The sequence below is a fragment of the Poecilia reticulata genome, chromosome 6 (genome assembly GCF_904066995.2).
Source record: "Poecilia reticulata chromosome 6, P_reticulata-male-v2, whole genome shotgun sequence".
Classification (NCBI taxonomy): Eukaryota; Metazoa; Chordata; class Actinopteri; order Cyprinodontiformes; family Poeciliidae; genus Poecilia; species Poecilia reticulata.
The window spans coordinates 28,344,694-28,360,676 of NC_088835.1; the positions used below are offsets into that span (position 1 = coordinate 28,344,694).

Here is a 15,983-nt window from a genome sequence, read left to right on the forward strand (position 1 = left end):
AAGTCAGTACTGCTCTCCTTATGCATTGCTATGGCATGCCCCTAATAATAATAATGCACCAATTAACTTTAATGTTATAAATTAACCTGTAAAAAGGCTTTAAATAAATATAAATACATTTTGTTTAAGAGGAGGAGGAGCCAGACCTGGAACCTGCAGCACCTCCATCCTGTCCAGCAGAGCCGGCGGGATGGTCGCCGTGGTGTTGGCGGTGGCGATGAAGAGCACCTGGGAGAGGTCAAAGGCCACGTTGAGATAATGATCGGTGAAGCTGTGGTTCTGCTCCGGGTCCAGAACCTGGAAAGGAGCAAGCAGAAGAAGAAATGCTGATCAATTTAAAGATTGGACCCATCAGCAGGACTCCAGGACAGGCAGCCGTTTGACCTCCAGCAGGGCGGCGGCGGGGTCTCCCTGCAGGCTCTTCCCCAGCTTGTCCACTTCGTCCAGGAGGAAGACCGGGTTGTTGACTCCAACCGTCTTCAAGCCGTTGATGATCCGGCCGGGCATGCTGCCCACGTACGTCCGCCTGGAGACACAACAGACCCGAAAGCCAGAATATAAACCTTCATCACCAACATACACTGCAAAAACACCAAGTAGTTTTGGTCAAGTTTCTACCTTAGTTTTAATTGATGTTTTTTAACTAGTGCAACTTTTCAGCAAGACATAAATGTTTTCTTACACCTTGTACAACTGACTGGTCCCAGAAAGTTACAAAAAAATTAAAAAAAAAATATTCTCGCTAAAGTTTTCTGAAATTTAGCAAATAGAAATAATTTTGGTAATTCTATCTGACCTAAAGGAAGAGAAATTTGGTCTGATTTCACTTCAGACAGTGAGAAAAAAATTGTGCATGTATTTTTATTATCTTTTAACATCTGATTTCAACTGCAAATAATGTTTTCAAGCTGTTAGTCGAACGTTAGATTGAACTTTATTACGTGACTGGACAGTTTAAATATAAATCATTTCAAGGACTTCATGCAGAAAGTCATTTGTTCCTGCATATTATTTTAGTCGTTGTTATGAGGATGCATTCACATCAGTCCTGTTTAGTCCACTTAAATCAAACTCCAGTCCGTTTTTCTTAAAGTCCGGTTTGTTTATGGAGGTGTGAATGTGTAAAAGTGAACTTTGGTCCACCTACAAAACTCGGTCTCCGTTTAGTAGAAGTGAACTCTGGTGCAGTTTGAATGCATATGTGAACGCTCCAGAAGCAGGGAGCGGACTACGACGCAGGGCATTCTGGGTAAAAACAAGCAAAACAAACACGAGAGTCTAACCCCCGCGGGGGAAACAGCTCGTGATCTTTCTTAAAAACACCTGATAAAATCTGGAGCCACACCATTTTTGTTTACATTTGGTGAAGAAATGTAAACAATGGTTACATCTGGAGGTTTTCTTGCCGTTTCCTTCGGTGGTTCTTGGCACAGCGCCCCCACAGGCGAGGAGGGGAACAGGTTCCTCAATGGGTTTGGCTGTTTGAAAGCAAACTGCAACAGCTGAAAAATGTAACAAATGTTGCAATGAGATGGAGCTCTTGGGGTTTTTCTCTTAGCTACACACTCTGAACATCTGCTCAGATGTCCTGGGAAGATCCTGGATTTAAACGTTTTCCATTTATTGATAATCTTTCTCTCTGTAGAATGATGAAGTTTGAATAGTTTCTCCAGATTGATGAGCAGCTGCGGTTACTTCTCTAAGGTCACTGCTGATGTTTTTGTCTTTGGCGTTGTGTTAGCACACACCTGAACGGACAAAACCTCTTTCTGTTGCAAAGACGCATTACATATTAAAATTCAAGCACTTTCAAGGTTTTCAAACTTTTTCAGCACCATACTTTGAAAATTAAAACAATCCAAGTTAACTAAAGAAGACAGTTTTAATTCACATCAAATCATTTATTACTGTTATTAATAATATTTTGTAACTATATTTTACAGCAAAGACTAGGTCAACTAAAATATAACGTTTTGAAATGTCTAACATAACACAAAAAAATCTCTCAATTTCAATAAAATTGTTTTAAGTAAAATATATATGCTAACTTTTATTTCAATTACGCAGATCAATAAGTCATTGAGAAATTTGAAATATTTTTTACATTGAAACAATCCAAACAAATCTTGTGACCTTCCTGCTCAAATTAAATGCTCAGACATTTTATAGAAAATCTCTAAAAAAGGTTCTCACTAATGTTTCTGGTGTTTAGTAAGCAGAAATAGTTTTGGTGATTCTAACTGACCTAAAACAAGAAAAGTTTAATTTGATTTAACTTCAGACAGTGAGAAAAAACGTGTTTGTCTTTTTATTAGGTGTATGAAAATATCTGGTTTCAACTGTAAAGTTTTCCAAATTTAGACTTTCAATCAAACGTTAGATTGAACTTTGTTAGAAAGCTGCACAGTCTGAATTTAAAGCCCTTTAAGGACTTTATAAATAAATCCCTGTTGAATCCAGTGGGAGCCGACAGGATGGACTCACTTTCCTTGGTCTGATTTCTTTCAAATTAAAAGTTTAAGCTGGAGGATCAGATCATTTTTATTTTGTTTTGATGCAGAGGGTTTTATAATCTGATGTACATGTTCAGAGAATAAAGCCGTCATGTTTCTGTTTATCCTGTCGTTCTCCATCTTGTCCACTAGGTGTCCTCGTGCTTTCATCCCTGCTGTGCATCATCACACTCAGGACTCCTGAGACTTTTCCATGAACTCACGTCATGGATGTTTGTCGCAGCCAGACTCAGAACCAGAACCGCCCTGATTATTTATGGTAAAAGAAAACCCATTAGTTGTTCTGCATGTGGGTCCTCTTTAGTGTTGGATGGGGAGCGGCAGCTTATGTAATCAATATTTATGAGCATCGGTGTCAAATGTCTTTGAGTGATTTCAACATGGCCGTTCCTGATGGTGTCATGGGAAACGCGGGTCGGACCGAGCCAAGCAGGTCTGACAGTGGAGGTTCTGTCGGGACCGTGATCGCTCCTGGAACGCCTCATCTCTTTATCAGCCTATATAATCAAACGCAGGTGATGATTCTGCAGGGTCCATGCAGCTCTACGTGATTTGTGAGCCTCTCCGATGACTGAAAATTACTCAAGTAGACGAAGGATGGTCGGCTGGCTCCTCCCCAGCAGGTGCACTTCTGGGAAAAACTCAGGATAAAAACGAAACCTTTTCTGTTGAAACTCTCTGCGTCAAAGTGATTGATAATGTCAGCAATTCATCTGTCCTGAAACACTGCAGCGATGTTACATTCTGCGTAGGATTAAAGATCAATACTCATAAATTCCAATTTTTCGGAGAAACTTCAGGTCACAGTTGGGCTGCTAAAGGTCGCCGACTCGTACCTGTGTCCTCTGATGTCCGACTGGTCGCAGACGCCTCCCAAAGCGATGCGATGAAACTCCCTGCCAAGAGTCCGTGCGATGGAGCGTCCCACGCTCGTCTTTCCGACCCCTGGAGGTCCAACGAAACACAAGATGGGGCCCTGCAGAAACATCCAGGGGAACATGGGAGGACGTTCTTAAGAGGAAGCCAGCGTGTTTTATTAAAACAGTTCAGTGCCAGTTTTTTCACATTACTCCTCAGTTTTATTTGGTTCTCCTCTGAGGGCGTTAGAAGAACTCATACTAAGCAAAAAACATCAACCGGGGAATTGTGGAAGCTATGATTTATGTTGACGTATTAGACAGAAAATAATGAGGTATAGATTTCACCAATTTCCTCTAAAATTTTGAGATTCATCTCAGAAATGTCAGTTTTTCAAATGTTGAAAATTTTTGACTTTTGGGTCTCAGAAAATTTCCCAAACGGTGAAGATTTTCGACTTGAAACTCAGAAAATTTCATGTTTTTTAGTACAAAATTAATCTGAAAACTTCAGTTTTTTCTTGCAAATGTTCGACTTTGATTTTTTTCCCCAAAATATTTCTGAAACCATATCATCTAAAAAAATAATTTCTATCAAATGTTTTCAAACTCAGAAATTTCCAAGATTTTTTATACATAATTTCTGAGATTAATCTAAAACTTTTCTTATATTTTGGCAGAAATGTACTCCATATTTTATATATATATACAGTGACCCTAATATACCGTTGTAATAAATCAAAACAGTTTTTCAAAATGTGCAAAAATGGACACAGCTCTGCCATACGCTCCAGCAGAAAAACCCTTTGAAGTTTAAACACATCACAGATGGCTGGACTTTACCTGACTGAACTGGTGTTTCGATACCTTTTACAGGTTTTACACAATCATAACTGAAGCTTCATGACTTTTATTGTTTTTTTATGATTTTCCCACAGAAAGTTCAGCTAATAGTGATGATGTCACATTTGACACGTTTGAACGTTCTCTGCTTTCACCCAATGTGTCTCCCGCTCCTGCAGGACTTACAGTTTTCTACTAAATGAGCCCCGAGTGCAGCGAACGCACACCCAGCCTCTCATTGGACTTCAAGCCCTGAACCTTTCATACCAACCTGGAACCAAACGGGGTTTTTAACGCCTCATAGCTCCTAAATAAAACAACATAGAGACATAAAAATGGTAACTAGTGGCCACCAGAAGGTTCTGACATTCGTGGTTCAAGATCTGTTTTGATATCACTTTTAGTTTTCACACAAACAGTTTTTGTTTAAGCTGTTGTCTCTTTCCCGCCTTTTCTGCTCCCCCAGCAAAGAAGAGGATCACCATAGCAACCCAGAAAAATCAAATCAGACTCTGGTTTTTATATCACTCAGTAGATACTTTTTTCCTACATTCATCATGAAGAAAGCTGTAATTTCTCTCAGGGCTAACAGTAGGAAACCAGCGCACACTTTGTTGGATGAGCAGCTAGCGGCTAGCTGCTAGCCGCTCCCTTGAACCTCTTTGCATTTTAGTTAAATATCTTTCTAATACCAAACAAGATCTTTTAATTTACTCACACATCAGCATTCAGTTCATTAGTCTGATGATATTTAAGTGTTATTTCAATCCAAGCTTTCTCTGTTGGGATTAGGACTGGAAGATATGGCTGAAAAACTTATCGCAACATAAACGCTTCATATCAGTCGATATGGATAATTATTGATTTGCTTTTTTTGTTTTAAATGTCTGAAATTTTGCCAAACTGGTGGCGTAACTTTCCTGTTTTATTTTTAAACCGTTCTGAGGCACAGTGGTGAAACCTGAAACTAATGTTGTACAAGTTACTCAAATGGTTGTTGCTAGGTAACCAAAGAGAGTGAGTTGCTAGGTAACCAAAGAGCGTGAGTTAGTTGATTCCACCAACATTTCTTAGCTGTTAAGCAGCCAAAGCCTTTGAGTGTTGAATATTGCATCAGATGTTTCATCTGCTGATCTTTATCAACTCTTCCTCTCGGTTTCAGTGGGACTGAAGGCTCGGATCGGGTTAAATCACCTTCAGTGAGGTCTTCAGCTGTCTGACGGCGAGGTACTCCAGCACGCGCCTCTTCAGCTTGTCCATGGCGTAGTGGTCGTTGTCCAGCAGCGTCCGAGCGGCTCGGATGTCCAGGCAGTCTGAACACGTTGAAAACAGAAAAAACGGCGAAGTTAGACTAGATTGAATGAATCCACGTCTGTAGGAAGGTTATTCTTCCACCAAGGGTCAGATGATAAATCGATTTGTTTGGCTTTTGAAGATTTCACTTTTGTAAAAATCAGGATTTTTTTGGGATCTTCACAGTTCAGAGTGATGTCATCACGCCCTCAGCCGCCATCTTGTTTTGTAAGCGTGTTTTACAGCTTCTATTCTTTTGGACATTGAATTGGACTGAACACGTAATTTTTGAAACTCAGAAATGTTCATGTTTTTTCCTAGAAAATTTCTGAGTAACCTAAAAAAATATTATTTTTTTTTTCGAGCAAATTTTTTGATATTTCAAAATTTGAAATTTTCTTATCTTTCAAAAAAGTTTCTGAGTTTTCCGGTGTAAATTCACTCCTATTTTCTTCCATCTACAAAGTCTGTAAAGCGCCGTCGTAGTGACGTGACCAGCTCAGTCCGTGTGTTGTGTGTTTTTTTTTTTTTTTAACAAACTGTCATTTGCTCCATTGTTTCAAAGTTTGGCTACTGATAATAATTTGAAGCTGATGTGTGAAAGGATGAAGCATTTCCTTCTCTGTAAAACCAATATCACAGTGTAACTTCACAAGATCCCCTAACTGTCCTCATTTTAGTTTTTTATTATTATTCATGTTGACGTTCTCAGAAAATGACAACTTTATTCTCCTAATATTTCGACTATGTTGCACAATTTGTATTTTGAAAAAAAAAGTAACATTTGAAGGTGTGTGCACAAAACTGAGATGACAGCATGAAGCAGTTCATAAATGTTTACGACTGTTACCATGACGTGTCATTGGGTAAATAATGACACTTTTAATGCAAAGTTCCATCAAAACTTGCATTAAAAGTGTCATCTTTGCATTAAAGGTGTAGTTATTTACCGAGTAACTCCGCATGACAACAGTCCTAAACATTCATGAATGCTCCTCCATGTTTATGACAGTGTTATGTCAGTTATTCTGTCCGTTCTGAACAGTTTCTTCTTTGGTCCAGCTGCATGTTGGGGTAAAAACATGCTCTGCCAATGGAGGAAGAGATGCAGCTCTTTAGTTCTGGGCTTACTGGGAAGTGAGTTGGTCAAAACCATCCTGCACTGGTGGCCGGATAAAAGCCCGACTGCTGCAGGGACCGGCTGCATCCTGGATGGATGCTGTTTTCCTCTTTACTCCGTTCCTTGCAACAAAAGCCCTGGAACGCTGATCCTCCTGACCACAACCCGCCATCCCAGATGCCTCGGGTGAAACCGCTCATGCATACATACATGTGGGAGCGTCTATTCTTATTTGTATTTTCCAAACTTGTCCTGATTGGAGCTGTAGCTTTGCTTTCCCCACATGCCTCCGGGAGACATGGTGTTTATCTCCTCAGATGATAAATGCTCCAACATGTTCGCTGGCTGATGGCCAGCTCTGTCGCTGCACAAAGACCATGAGGCCTCCAGGAAAAAAACGACTCTTCAGACGAATCGTGACATTTGACTGTTTGGACGGAGCTGATTACTTTTAAAGGATTATATACGCTATCTGAGTCATTTAACATTCCTGGCGCACAAACTGGGAATAATCTGTTATCCAGCTATCTTTACACTTAAGAAAAGTTTTCCAGCATCAGAGAATTGGCTCCATTTGAGTAAGAGAAGATAATACTGAAACTTGGAGCCAAACACACTGATTTCCACTTAATGACACATTATGGTATCAACACTTTTTATTGCCTTTGCAATTAAGAGTTGCACTAATCTGCTAATTGCATCACAACTGAAAACTCCTACAATTTCCGGTCTGTAAACGCATCGACAGGCTTCCTGTCTGTTGATGCAGGGCAATTAAATTTACATACAAATTATTTGATGCTTCATTAGAGAGAATTTGTTCATTTCTTCTTTTATGTGTCCTTAGAAAAATGTAACAGAATCAGCAAATAAAACCTTTTAGAAAATAAGGAAATCTGTTCGATGCAAATGAAAATATGTATAAGATGAATAACCAGCTGACCGTGCAACTAATTTTCACAACTCCCATTCCTCTTGATCTTAAAATAATGCATCTCCATAAAGGAAGAGATGGATATCTGTGGAAAAACTTTTTATTTTGTGCAAAACTCCTTTTTTTGCAATCCCCTTGTTAGCTTAAACCAGTGGTTCTTAACCTGGGTTCGATCGAACCCCAGGGGTTCGATGAGTCGGTCTCAGGGGTTCGGCGGAGCGTCTGGCGCGGAGGTAAAGCCTCATTAAATAACTTGTGTAAAGTCGTGATGACGCCCCGCTTTGCCATCACTTGCTGCAGAGGGTCACGTTACATTGCTTAGCCAATCAGAGGATCACGTTACATTGCTTAGCCAATCAGTGCTGCGGAGGAGCAGTGATTGAAGGAGCTCCACTCTCAGCATGGATTTGAACTTGTGTCTTTAATTACTTCAGCAAAGCTCATTTTTTAACAAATTCTGTAGCTTTCAGTGTACTTCTAAATCTGCTCCTTAGTCGCATCTTTTCGGGGTTAGTACTGCCTCTAGTGGCGTATATAATATAATTACATTGCTAAATCAGAATACCGCAAAGTCTTTATTAGTTTTTCTTTCTCCTAAGAATGTAGAGCTAATTAAATGATCTAAACACCTAAAGACCTTAAAATGGTTCCAGTTTCTCTCGATGGCCAACCTGTTGAAATTGTGGCAAATTTTAAATACCTTGGGTGGTTCCTGGACAGTCAGCTCAAATTTGCTGAAAACACTGACTATATTTTGAAGAACTGTTCACAGAGACTCTACCTTTTAAGAAGACTTAGTGATCTTGACCCAACTAGACTCAAGGTGGGTCACCCCTGTGTCTTGAATTTGAAGGAAAAAAAATCATATTTTATTTATCACTACAGAAGGGTTGAGTGAGTGCGCATATGAAACTGGTGGGTTCAGTACCTCAAAAAAGGTTAAGAACCACTGGCTTAAACTTTGCTACAAGTTAATGTCCTCTCTGCGTTTTTTGAGGGAAAAAATAATTTAAACCTTAAATAAATAAATAATGAGCAGCTAAGTGAAAGAAAAGAGCCAAACTCTGTATACCTTTGGTGCTTTTGCTCCACGGCAGCTCCACCATCAGCTCCAAGTAGTTTCTGGTCAGCGCATATTCAGGCATGGACTGAGGCATCTTCTTCAACCTGGAAACACACAAAGACACATTACCAGGTTAGTGGAAAGACAAAAAAAGAACAAAACAGCTCAACAACACATCACTGATGAGGGACGCTTTCCACAGTCAGGACACGGTGTCCACACGTCCTTAAAAATCATTAAAAATATAAGTTAGCTTTAAATACGTCAACCATAGATCTTAAATTATGTGTTTCAGGATAATTTAATCTTGTATATTCTATGTATTTTTTCATCACTGGACTTTTCTGTCAGGCAAACGTTTGAATCACATCTTCATTGCAGTTTTCTGGAAGTTTGTTCCAGATTTGTGGTGCCTAGAAGCTGATTCTCCATTTCTGTTGATTTTTCTCAAAACTTGTCAAAAACTTTCTTACTTGTGCTAAACAGCTGCCTCAGACTTAATTGATGTCAGATTATAATCCATGATCGATGCAAGTAACAAAAAGTGGCATTTACTGTCATAAATAAGTGCAAATATTTCCACATTTGTGCCACAAACACTTTGATTTTTATTGCAAAAATCACAATAAGAATCACAAAATCCTTGAGGGACTGAAAAGATATTCAATTATATTACTTAATTTAAAGAACTGATTAATATTTGAACAGTTTGTGAACAGGTTTCATCAATACATTCTGGCACAACCGTCCCTTTAAGAGCATCATGATCTTGATTTGACCCAAAATGAAAATGATTTTGAACCCCTGATATAAAATCTGCATATTTTTGTAGATTTCTGTCGTGATCCAGGTTTTAAATGTTAATGGTTTTAAAAAGCCCTACATCTGTGTTGAATGGTGGTTGAAGATGCCGTTTCAGGGAGAAAACAGCTGCTGTAACCTAAACGTTTTGCTTTTACCGTTTTAGTTCTTTCAGACAGACTCTGAGTGCCGCTTCCGGCATGCTGGCGCCGTGGATCTTCCTCTCCAGAGCCGCCATGTCGTCGCCATCCTCACCCTCATCATCCTCGTCTAGATTGAACTGTCGCCCTGGGAACACTCCGCCCTTACGCACCGACAACACCTGAGCAGGTGACAAAGGGTTGGTTTTATTCACACTGATTGCTGGTTCCACTCAGAAACGCGCGCAATGCAAAAGTATTCCCACTCATTTCACTTTCTCACAGTTTGTGGCTCTGAGCTCCACCAATCTGGCAGAAAAAAAAAAGCAATTGTTGCATATGAAGAAAGTGGAAGGAGGATCTCACATTGGCCCTAAAGCATCCAGACAGAGGAGGGGCATAAAAACGCAGAGAAACATTTCAGATTTTCATTTTTAAAATAAGATGTATCCATGTCCAGGACTTCATCTCAGTAAAGGATTCTTCAGTTATTCAGAATCTGAATCTTCAGGTCTGATTTGCTCTTAGATTCTTCAGTTATGAACATGGTTGGAAGAAACCAAAACGTCATTTGTAGTCAGAACATTCAGAGTAAAAGGGCCGTTAAGGTCAATAATGGGATCATAAAGGAGATGAGAGTCTAATGCTCTGTTCAGTTAAATGTTTCGGTAACACTTTATTTGAAGGGGTGTGAATAAGACTGACATGACGCTGTCATAAACATGACATAACACCTGTCATAAACATGACATGACCATAAACATGACATAACACCTGTCATAAACATGAAGGAGTCTTTATGAATGTTTATGACAGTTGTCATGAAGTGTCATTCAGTAAATAATGACACTTTTAATGCAAAGTTGGCATTTTAATGGACTTTTAATGCAACTTTTAGAACAACTTTGCATTAAAAGTGTTATTATTTACCGAATTACTTCATGACAAATGTCATAAACATTCATAAAGACTCCTTCATGTTCATGACAGATGTTACGTCATGCCTTCAAATAAAGTGTTATCAATGTTTGTTGCCTGGCAATCCAAGCAAGAATATAAGACGATATAACAGCCTTATTAGTGATCTTAACTGCCTTCACTGCCCTATTAGTAACATTCTTGGCCATATAAATGACCTAAACTACCTAATCAGTGACCTTAACGCTCCTATTAGTGACATTAATGGCCCTATTAGTGACCTTCATGACCTTTTTAGTGACCGTAACGACTATTTGTCACATTCATGGCTCCATCAGTGATCCTAACGGCCTTATTAGTGACCTTAATGGCCTTATTAGTGACGTTAACTGTCCTATTAGTGACTGTAATAACTATTTGTCACCTTAACAGCCCTCTTAGTGACCTTTGCTGCCCTATTTGTGCCTTTCCTGGCCCTATAAATGACCTTAACAGCCTCATCAGTGACCTTAACACTCCTATTAGTGACCTTAAAGGCCACGTTAGTCACCTTCATAGCTCCATTAGTGATCTTAATGGCCCTTCACCTGAATTGGCCTTTTTGTGCCGTCTCTCACCTTCATGACCTTCATGGTGACCTTATTGACCTTATTTGAGACCCGTATGGCCCTTTCAGTGAGACTGCTGACTAAAGCTGATAAGCTTGTTATTCCCAAGAGCCTCCTTTTTCTTCACACTTTATAATTACGCACCTTCTTGTGTCTACCAAATAAAATCCAGATGAAACACTTTGAACTTCGACCTCTGAGAGACACACATTACAGCTGTATTTATGCCAAGATAAAGTTACTCTGTTTTGTCTTATTTAGGTGACATTTGAATGAAGTGCTAGTTTGTGCTGGTCTGTCACATAAGATCTTGAGCTTTGAGACAAAAAAAGTTAACAATGCATGAAAACTTTTACAAAGCGCATAAGGAAAACCCCGTCACCCTCTTGTCAGAGTCTGGACTCATTTTCCTGGTTTTCTGCAGCAGCTTCAGTCCCTCGATCTGCCTGGTCAGCATGGGCAGAGCCTTCCTGAAGCGCTCCTCCAGGCTGACTGCATCCAGCACCTGGATGAACCACAAACAGACGGACGTTCCTACCAACTCAGCCAAAAGGTTTTTACTCGTCATGCAGTGATATCAAAGTCTCAGCTTCACATTCAATGCGAGCCCTCAATAGTCTGAGGTCCCACCTGGAGTTTCTCCTTGTTGGAGGTGCGGATCATCGAGGCAACCACATCCGGCAGAGTTTCCCTGGGCAGACTGTCCAGCAGGCGCCTGAACTTGGCCACCACCGGGACCGACATGTCCAACATCCCTAATAACTGCAACACACACAAGGAGAAGCATTACAATTAAAGCATGTTTCCACATCTAGGTAAACTTTTGTTGTCATATCCCATCAACTTGTGCGTTGCTAGGATAAGCTGTTTTGAAACTACAGCTCGCTTTCATCACGCTCCAGTATTTCCACAGGGGAGACAGGAAGCAGCGCCGACATCCACGGCGGATTTATACGGAGCTGATCCGATGAAACTGGTTGGGAGAGACGCTGCAGGGAGAGGCTTTGGAGTGACGCGATTAGTGAAAAAGCTGAATTACTCGGAAACCTGGACGATGTCTGATCAGATAACACAGTAATATTTCAGTCAGTAACAACACGGCGTGCCAAGTTTTCAGCCAGCAGCTTTTTAGAAATAATCTCTGGAGTTTACAACCATTTTTATTCACATTCTTTAATAATATGCTACATTGTGCCATAAAAGCTGAAAATGATGGATACCCCTGACAGATTTAGAGTTTAAATCATCTTTATGCAACAATCACAAGAGACGTTTCATTTTAAGAAACAATATAGCATGTCCTTTTAATAATTATGGAGCAGATTTTCTTCATGTTTCCACTTGATCTTTGGTGAAGAAGCTCAACTCTGAGGTTGGAACCATAATTTTAATTTCCCTCCACAGATTCTCAATCAGGGGGCTGCACAGTGGCGCAGTTGGTAGAGCTGTTGCCTTGCAGCAAGAAGGTTCTGGGTTCGATTCCCGGCCCCGGTCTTTCTGCATGGAGTCTCCATGTTCTCCCTGTGCATGGTGGGTTTTCTCCAGGTACTCTGGTTTCCTCCCACAGTCCAAAAACATGACTGTCAGGTTAATTGGCCTCTCTAAATTGTCCCTAGGTGTGAGTGTGTGTGTGTGAGTGTGTGTGGTTGTGTGTCATGTGTGTCTCTGTGTTGCCCTGCGACAGACTGGCAACCTGTCCAGGGTGACCCCGCCTCTCGCCTGAAACGTTAGCTGGAGAGGAACCAGCTGTTTAAACTTTATCTTTAATAACATAAAGTTACCTAATTTTTAAAGTGCAATCAGTAATACCTTTATAACAAATTTATAACAGTAATGATTTACTGGTTAATGTCAAGTTGTCATAATAAAGACATTTTCAATAATGTCAACTTTGTATTAAAAGTATCATAATTTACTGAATGACACTTTATGACAACAGTCATAAATATTCATGAAGGCTTATTCATGTTCATGACAGGAGTTATGTCATGTTTATAACAGTCTTATTCACCCCCTTCAAATAAAGTGTTACCACCACTTGCTGCATTCTTGTTGATTGTGTAGGAGGCTCCACTTCTGCTTTTCAAAGATGTACTGTTGTATAATTGTGCAACTGCTTGCAGCCATTTTCACGTGAGTGGATGCTTTGAATTGGGGGGCGTGGCCAACAGCGGCTGATTGGGATTTAAAGTGACAAGACAAACTAAAACTAAGCTCATTGTAGATGAAAATTCAAATCAGAGAACGAGTCCGTCAAGTCCGTTATGAACATTTTTATGTTTTAAGTCCAATAGGTCACTTATGACTACTGAGGTTGGCAATGAACTTAGTAGTCTTCGAGCTTTAAATATCAAATCTTTGGAGGGTCGATGGATGGATGGATAAAATATCTCATTATGTTTCTGTTCTCTGATCGAACTGATAACACTTAAAGCTAATTCCAAACATTTCTTAATCTTTAAGGATTGCATGGAAACCCTGATAACTGATTGGGCTGAAATGAATCAGATTATTGTAAAATCCAAAGGTAAACTCTGAAAGTCCGGCAGTAAGTCTGGAGAACTTCAGATCCGGACCAGGTCAGTTGGGTTCACAGGACAAAGAGGAGAAATTGAAAACTTTTGGATCAGACAGCAGGAACGTTTCCTTCTCAGCGGCTCTGCAGGTTCACCTCATTTCAAACGTGAACCACCAGCCTGAAGACAGAAAACGTTAAGAGCAAGTTTTCAAACCGTCATTCCTGACGGGGTGAAACGGATTATCGATCAAATCCATCAGAGCTTGTCGTTTTCAGAAACCTGCAGCCGTTTATAAACTGGAGAAGACAGATTCTGTCCGTTTCATCCCATGCTGATAAAATTCAACATTCCAGCGGTGATCTCCTCTTTTTTTTTTTCACCCGCAGATAATCAGAGTGGATCTTTACACGAATTGTGGGAACAGAGATGGATTTGTGACTTCAAAAATGTAGTGCTGCACATCTGCTGGCCGCAGGTCTTCACACGACAACGTAATTCGACGAAGAATTAATTCATTCTGAGGGAAAAGCTGTGCCCTACAAAAAAAGAAATCCAACCGAGCTTCCATATGTGTGCGCATGTTCAAAAGGACATCTGCGAGATGGAAGATGAAGACGCGAAGTGGAGGAATGATTCAGATCCGATCTGACTGCATGCGTACAACATGAGGTCGGAGCAGAAACTGGAACTAATCACAGCGTTGGATAAAAATCAGCAGCGTAGGAATATAAACTACGAAAGGATGAATTACTTCAGCTCTTGTGTTCTCAGTTTGGGCGTGAATTTATTATCCCTCCCCTCCGAAAAAAAATAATAATCCCAACAGCCAGAAATGTTTCCAAACTTTATGTTTTCCACAAAGTGGAGCGGAGAATCCTGGCTGATCGTAACATCGACTGGGTTCTGAAACTTCATGTTAAATTAATAACATTTTATTATTAATAACAATAATATTATTATATTATCATCACAATAATATTAGATTATGAAATATTATAACACAATGCATTATAATGAAGTAAGGAAGGGAAGAAAGGGGATAAAAAAAGAAAGCTTTGGTGGAAGGAAAGAATATTTGAATGATGGAAAGAAGGAGAGAATAAGTAAATGAATGAAGAAAGAAAGGAAGGAATCCAGGAGGGAGAAAAGAAGGGAGAATGGAAGGAAAGAACGGAAACAAAGAAGGAGGGAAAGAAAGAAGGATGAGAGGAAGGAAGGAAAGAAGGAAGTAAGGAAACAGGAAAAAGCATAAACCGATGGATGACTGAAGGTCGGTTTTAAATTTTATCCAATTTCATGTAAAAAAAAAAAAACAGTTTGACTGCAAAAAAAATATCGTAATGTTTACATTTTTGAAAAAAAGTTAAATTCTGGAGTCAAAATTTGTTTCTTTCTATTTTCTTTCCTGAAACTCGAAAAGGGTCTTCAGAAAATAATATCTGTCATTTTCCTGATCAGATTTCCACTCTGCTGCATCCACCTCTTGGGAAAACCTCAGTAAACTGAGGGACGGAAAACTGATGCATCCGAAACAAGGAAAAAAGAAAGTAGCTCTTTTCCCTGAAGCTGCAGCAACCAGAACAACGACCACACTTCACATGAAGTTCTTACGTCCAAACTATTATATCTGAGTTACTTTTCTGAATAAATGTACTTTTAGGGGTAATTTTACTATGCTGTACTTTTTACTTTTACTTCAGTAATTTTATTATGCTGCATCTTACACCTGCTTGCAGGTAAGAGGAAAATTACGTTATTCAGTTTTTGCAGAGTGTGTATCAAAGCTCATTTATCCTCTGTTCTCCTCATCACTCAAGTTTCTTTCACACTAAGTAACCAAAGACGACTGGAAACGTTTCAAAAGACATAAAACACGGAGCGATGATGTCATCGAGGCTCGTTATGGACACAGCTCATCAACATGAAATACACGATCACTTCATGGAAACGAAGAGGAGTTTAGTGCATACAAACTTTGAAAAACATTAAATCCTGAGAACTTTTAAAGCTCGTTTCCCTGCAGAAGGTTTGCAGTAAATCAAATGATTCCAGGAGCTAAAAGAGGCAGATTCAGCTGTGGGAGAGCGAAATCTTTCCACCTGTAAAGCTCATCAAAGTCTTCTTTCTTGCACTTTGCGTCCTCTGAGAAATTATTACAGAATGGCAGCTGATGGAGACACAGCGGGATGGGAGAAGATTTCAGGAAACCTGTCAAATCTTTGCTAAATCGAGGCATCTGCTGGGCAGGGAGACAAAGAGACATGTGCTTCAGAAGGAGAAGTACTCTGCAGGGCCGTTCTGACGAGGGAAGATCAGGCGAAAGCTTCAAGTAATCCTGATGTTTTATCGGCCACATGTGGACAGGCCGCCGCAG

The 15,983-nt window shown here is 39.9% G+C and overlaps 1 protein-coding gene across 3 annotated transcripts in view; it reads right to left on the bottom strand.

Annotated features, from left to right (window-relative positions):
* lonp2 (lon peptidase 2, peroxisomal) overlaps positions 1-15,983 on the bottom strand; it is a 32,876-nt gene that overhangs the window by 10,183 nt on the left and 6,710 nt on the right. For all 3 annotated transcript variants that reach the window (XR_001776738.2, XM_008412572.3, XM_081608329.1), the window contains exons 4-11: positions 11,721-11,852; positions 11,473-11,595; positions 9,583-9,746; positions 8,633-8,727; positions 5,408-5,526; positions 3,350-3,489; positions 385-526; positions 147-297 (exon numbers count right to left, since the gene is read on the bottom strand). Coding sequence is in view for 2 of the 3 variants with exons in the window: in XM_008412572.3 (XP_008410794.1) it covers positions 147-297; positions 385-526; positions 3,350-3,489; positions 5,408-5,526; positions 8,633-8,727; positions 9,583-9,746; positions 11,473-11,595; positions 11,721-11,852 (1,066 nt within the window). In the remaining variant the exon portion in view is untranslated. The remainder of the gene's footprint in view (positions 1-146; positions 298-384; positions 527-3,349; positions 3,490-5,407; positions 5,527-8,632; positions 8,728-9,582; positions 9,747-11,472; positions 11,596-11,720; positions 11,853-15,983) is intronic.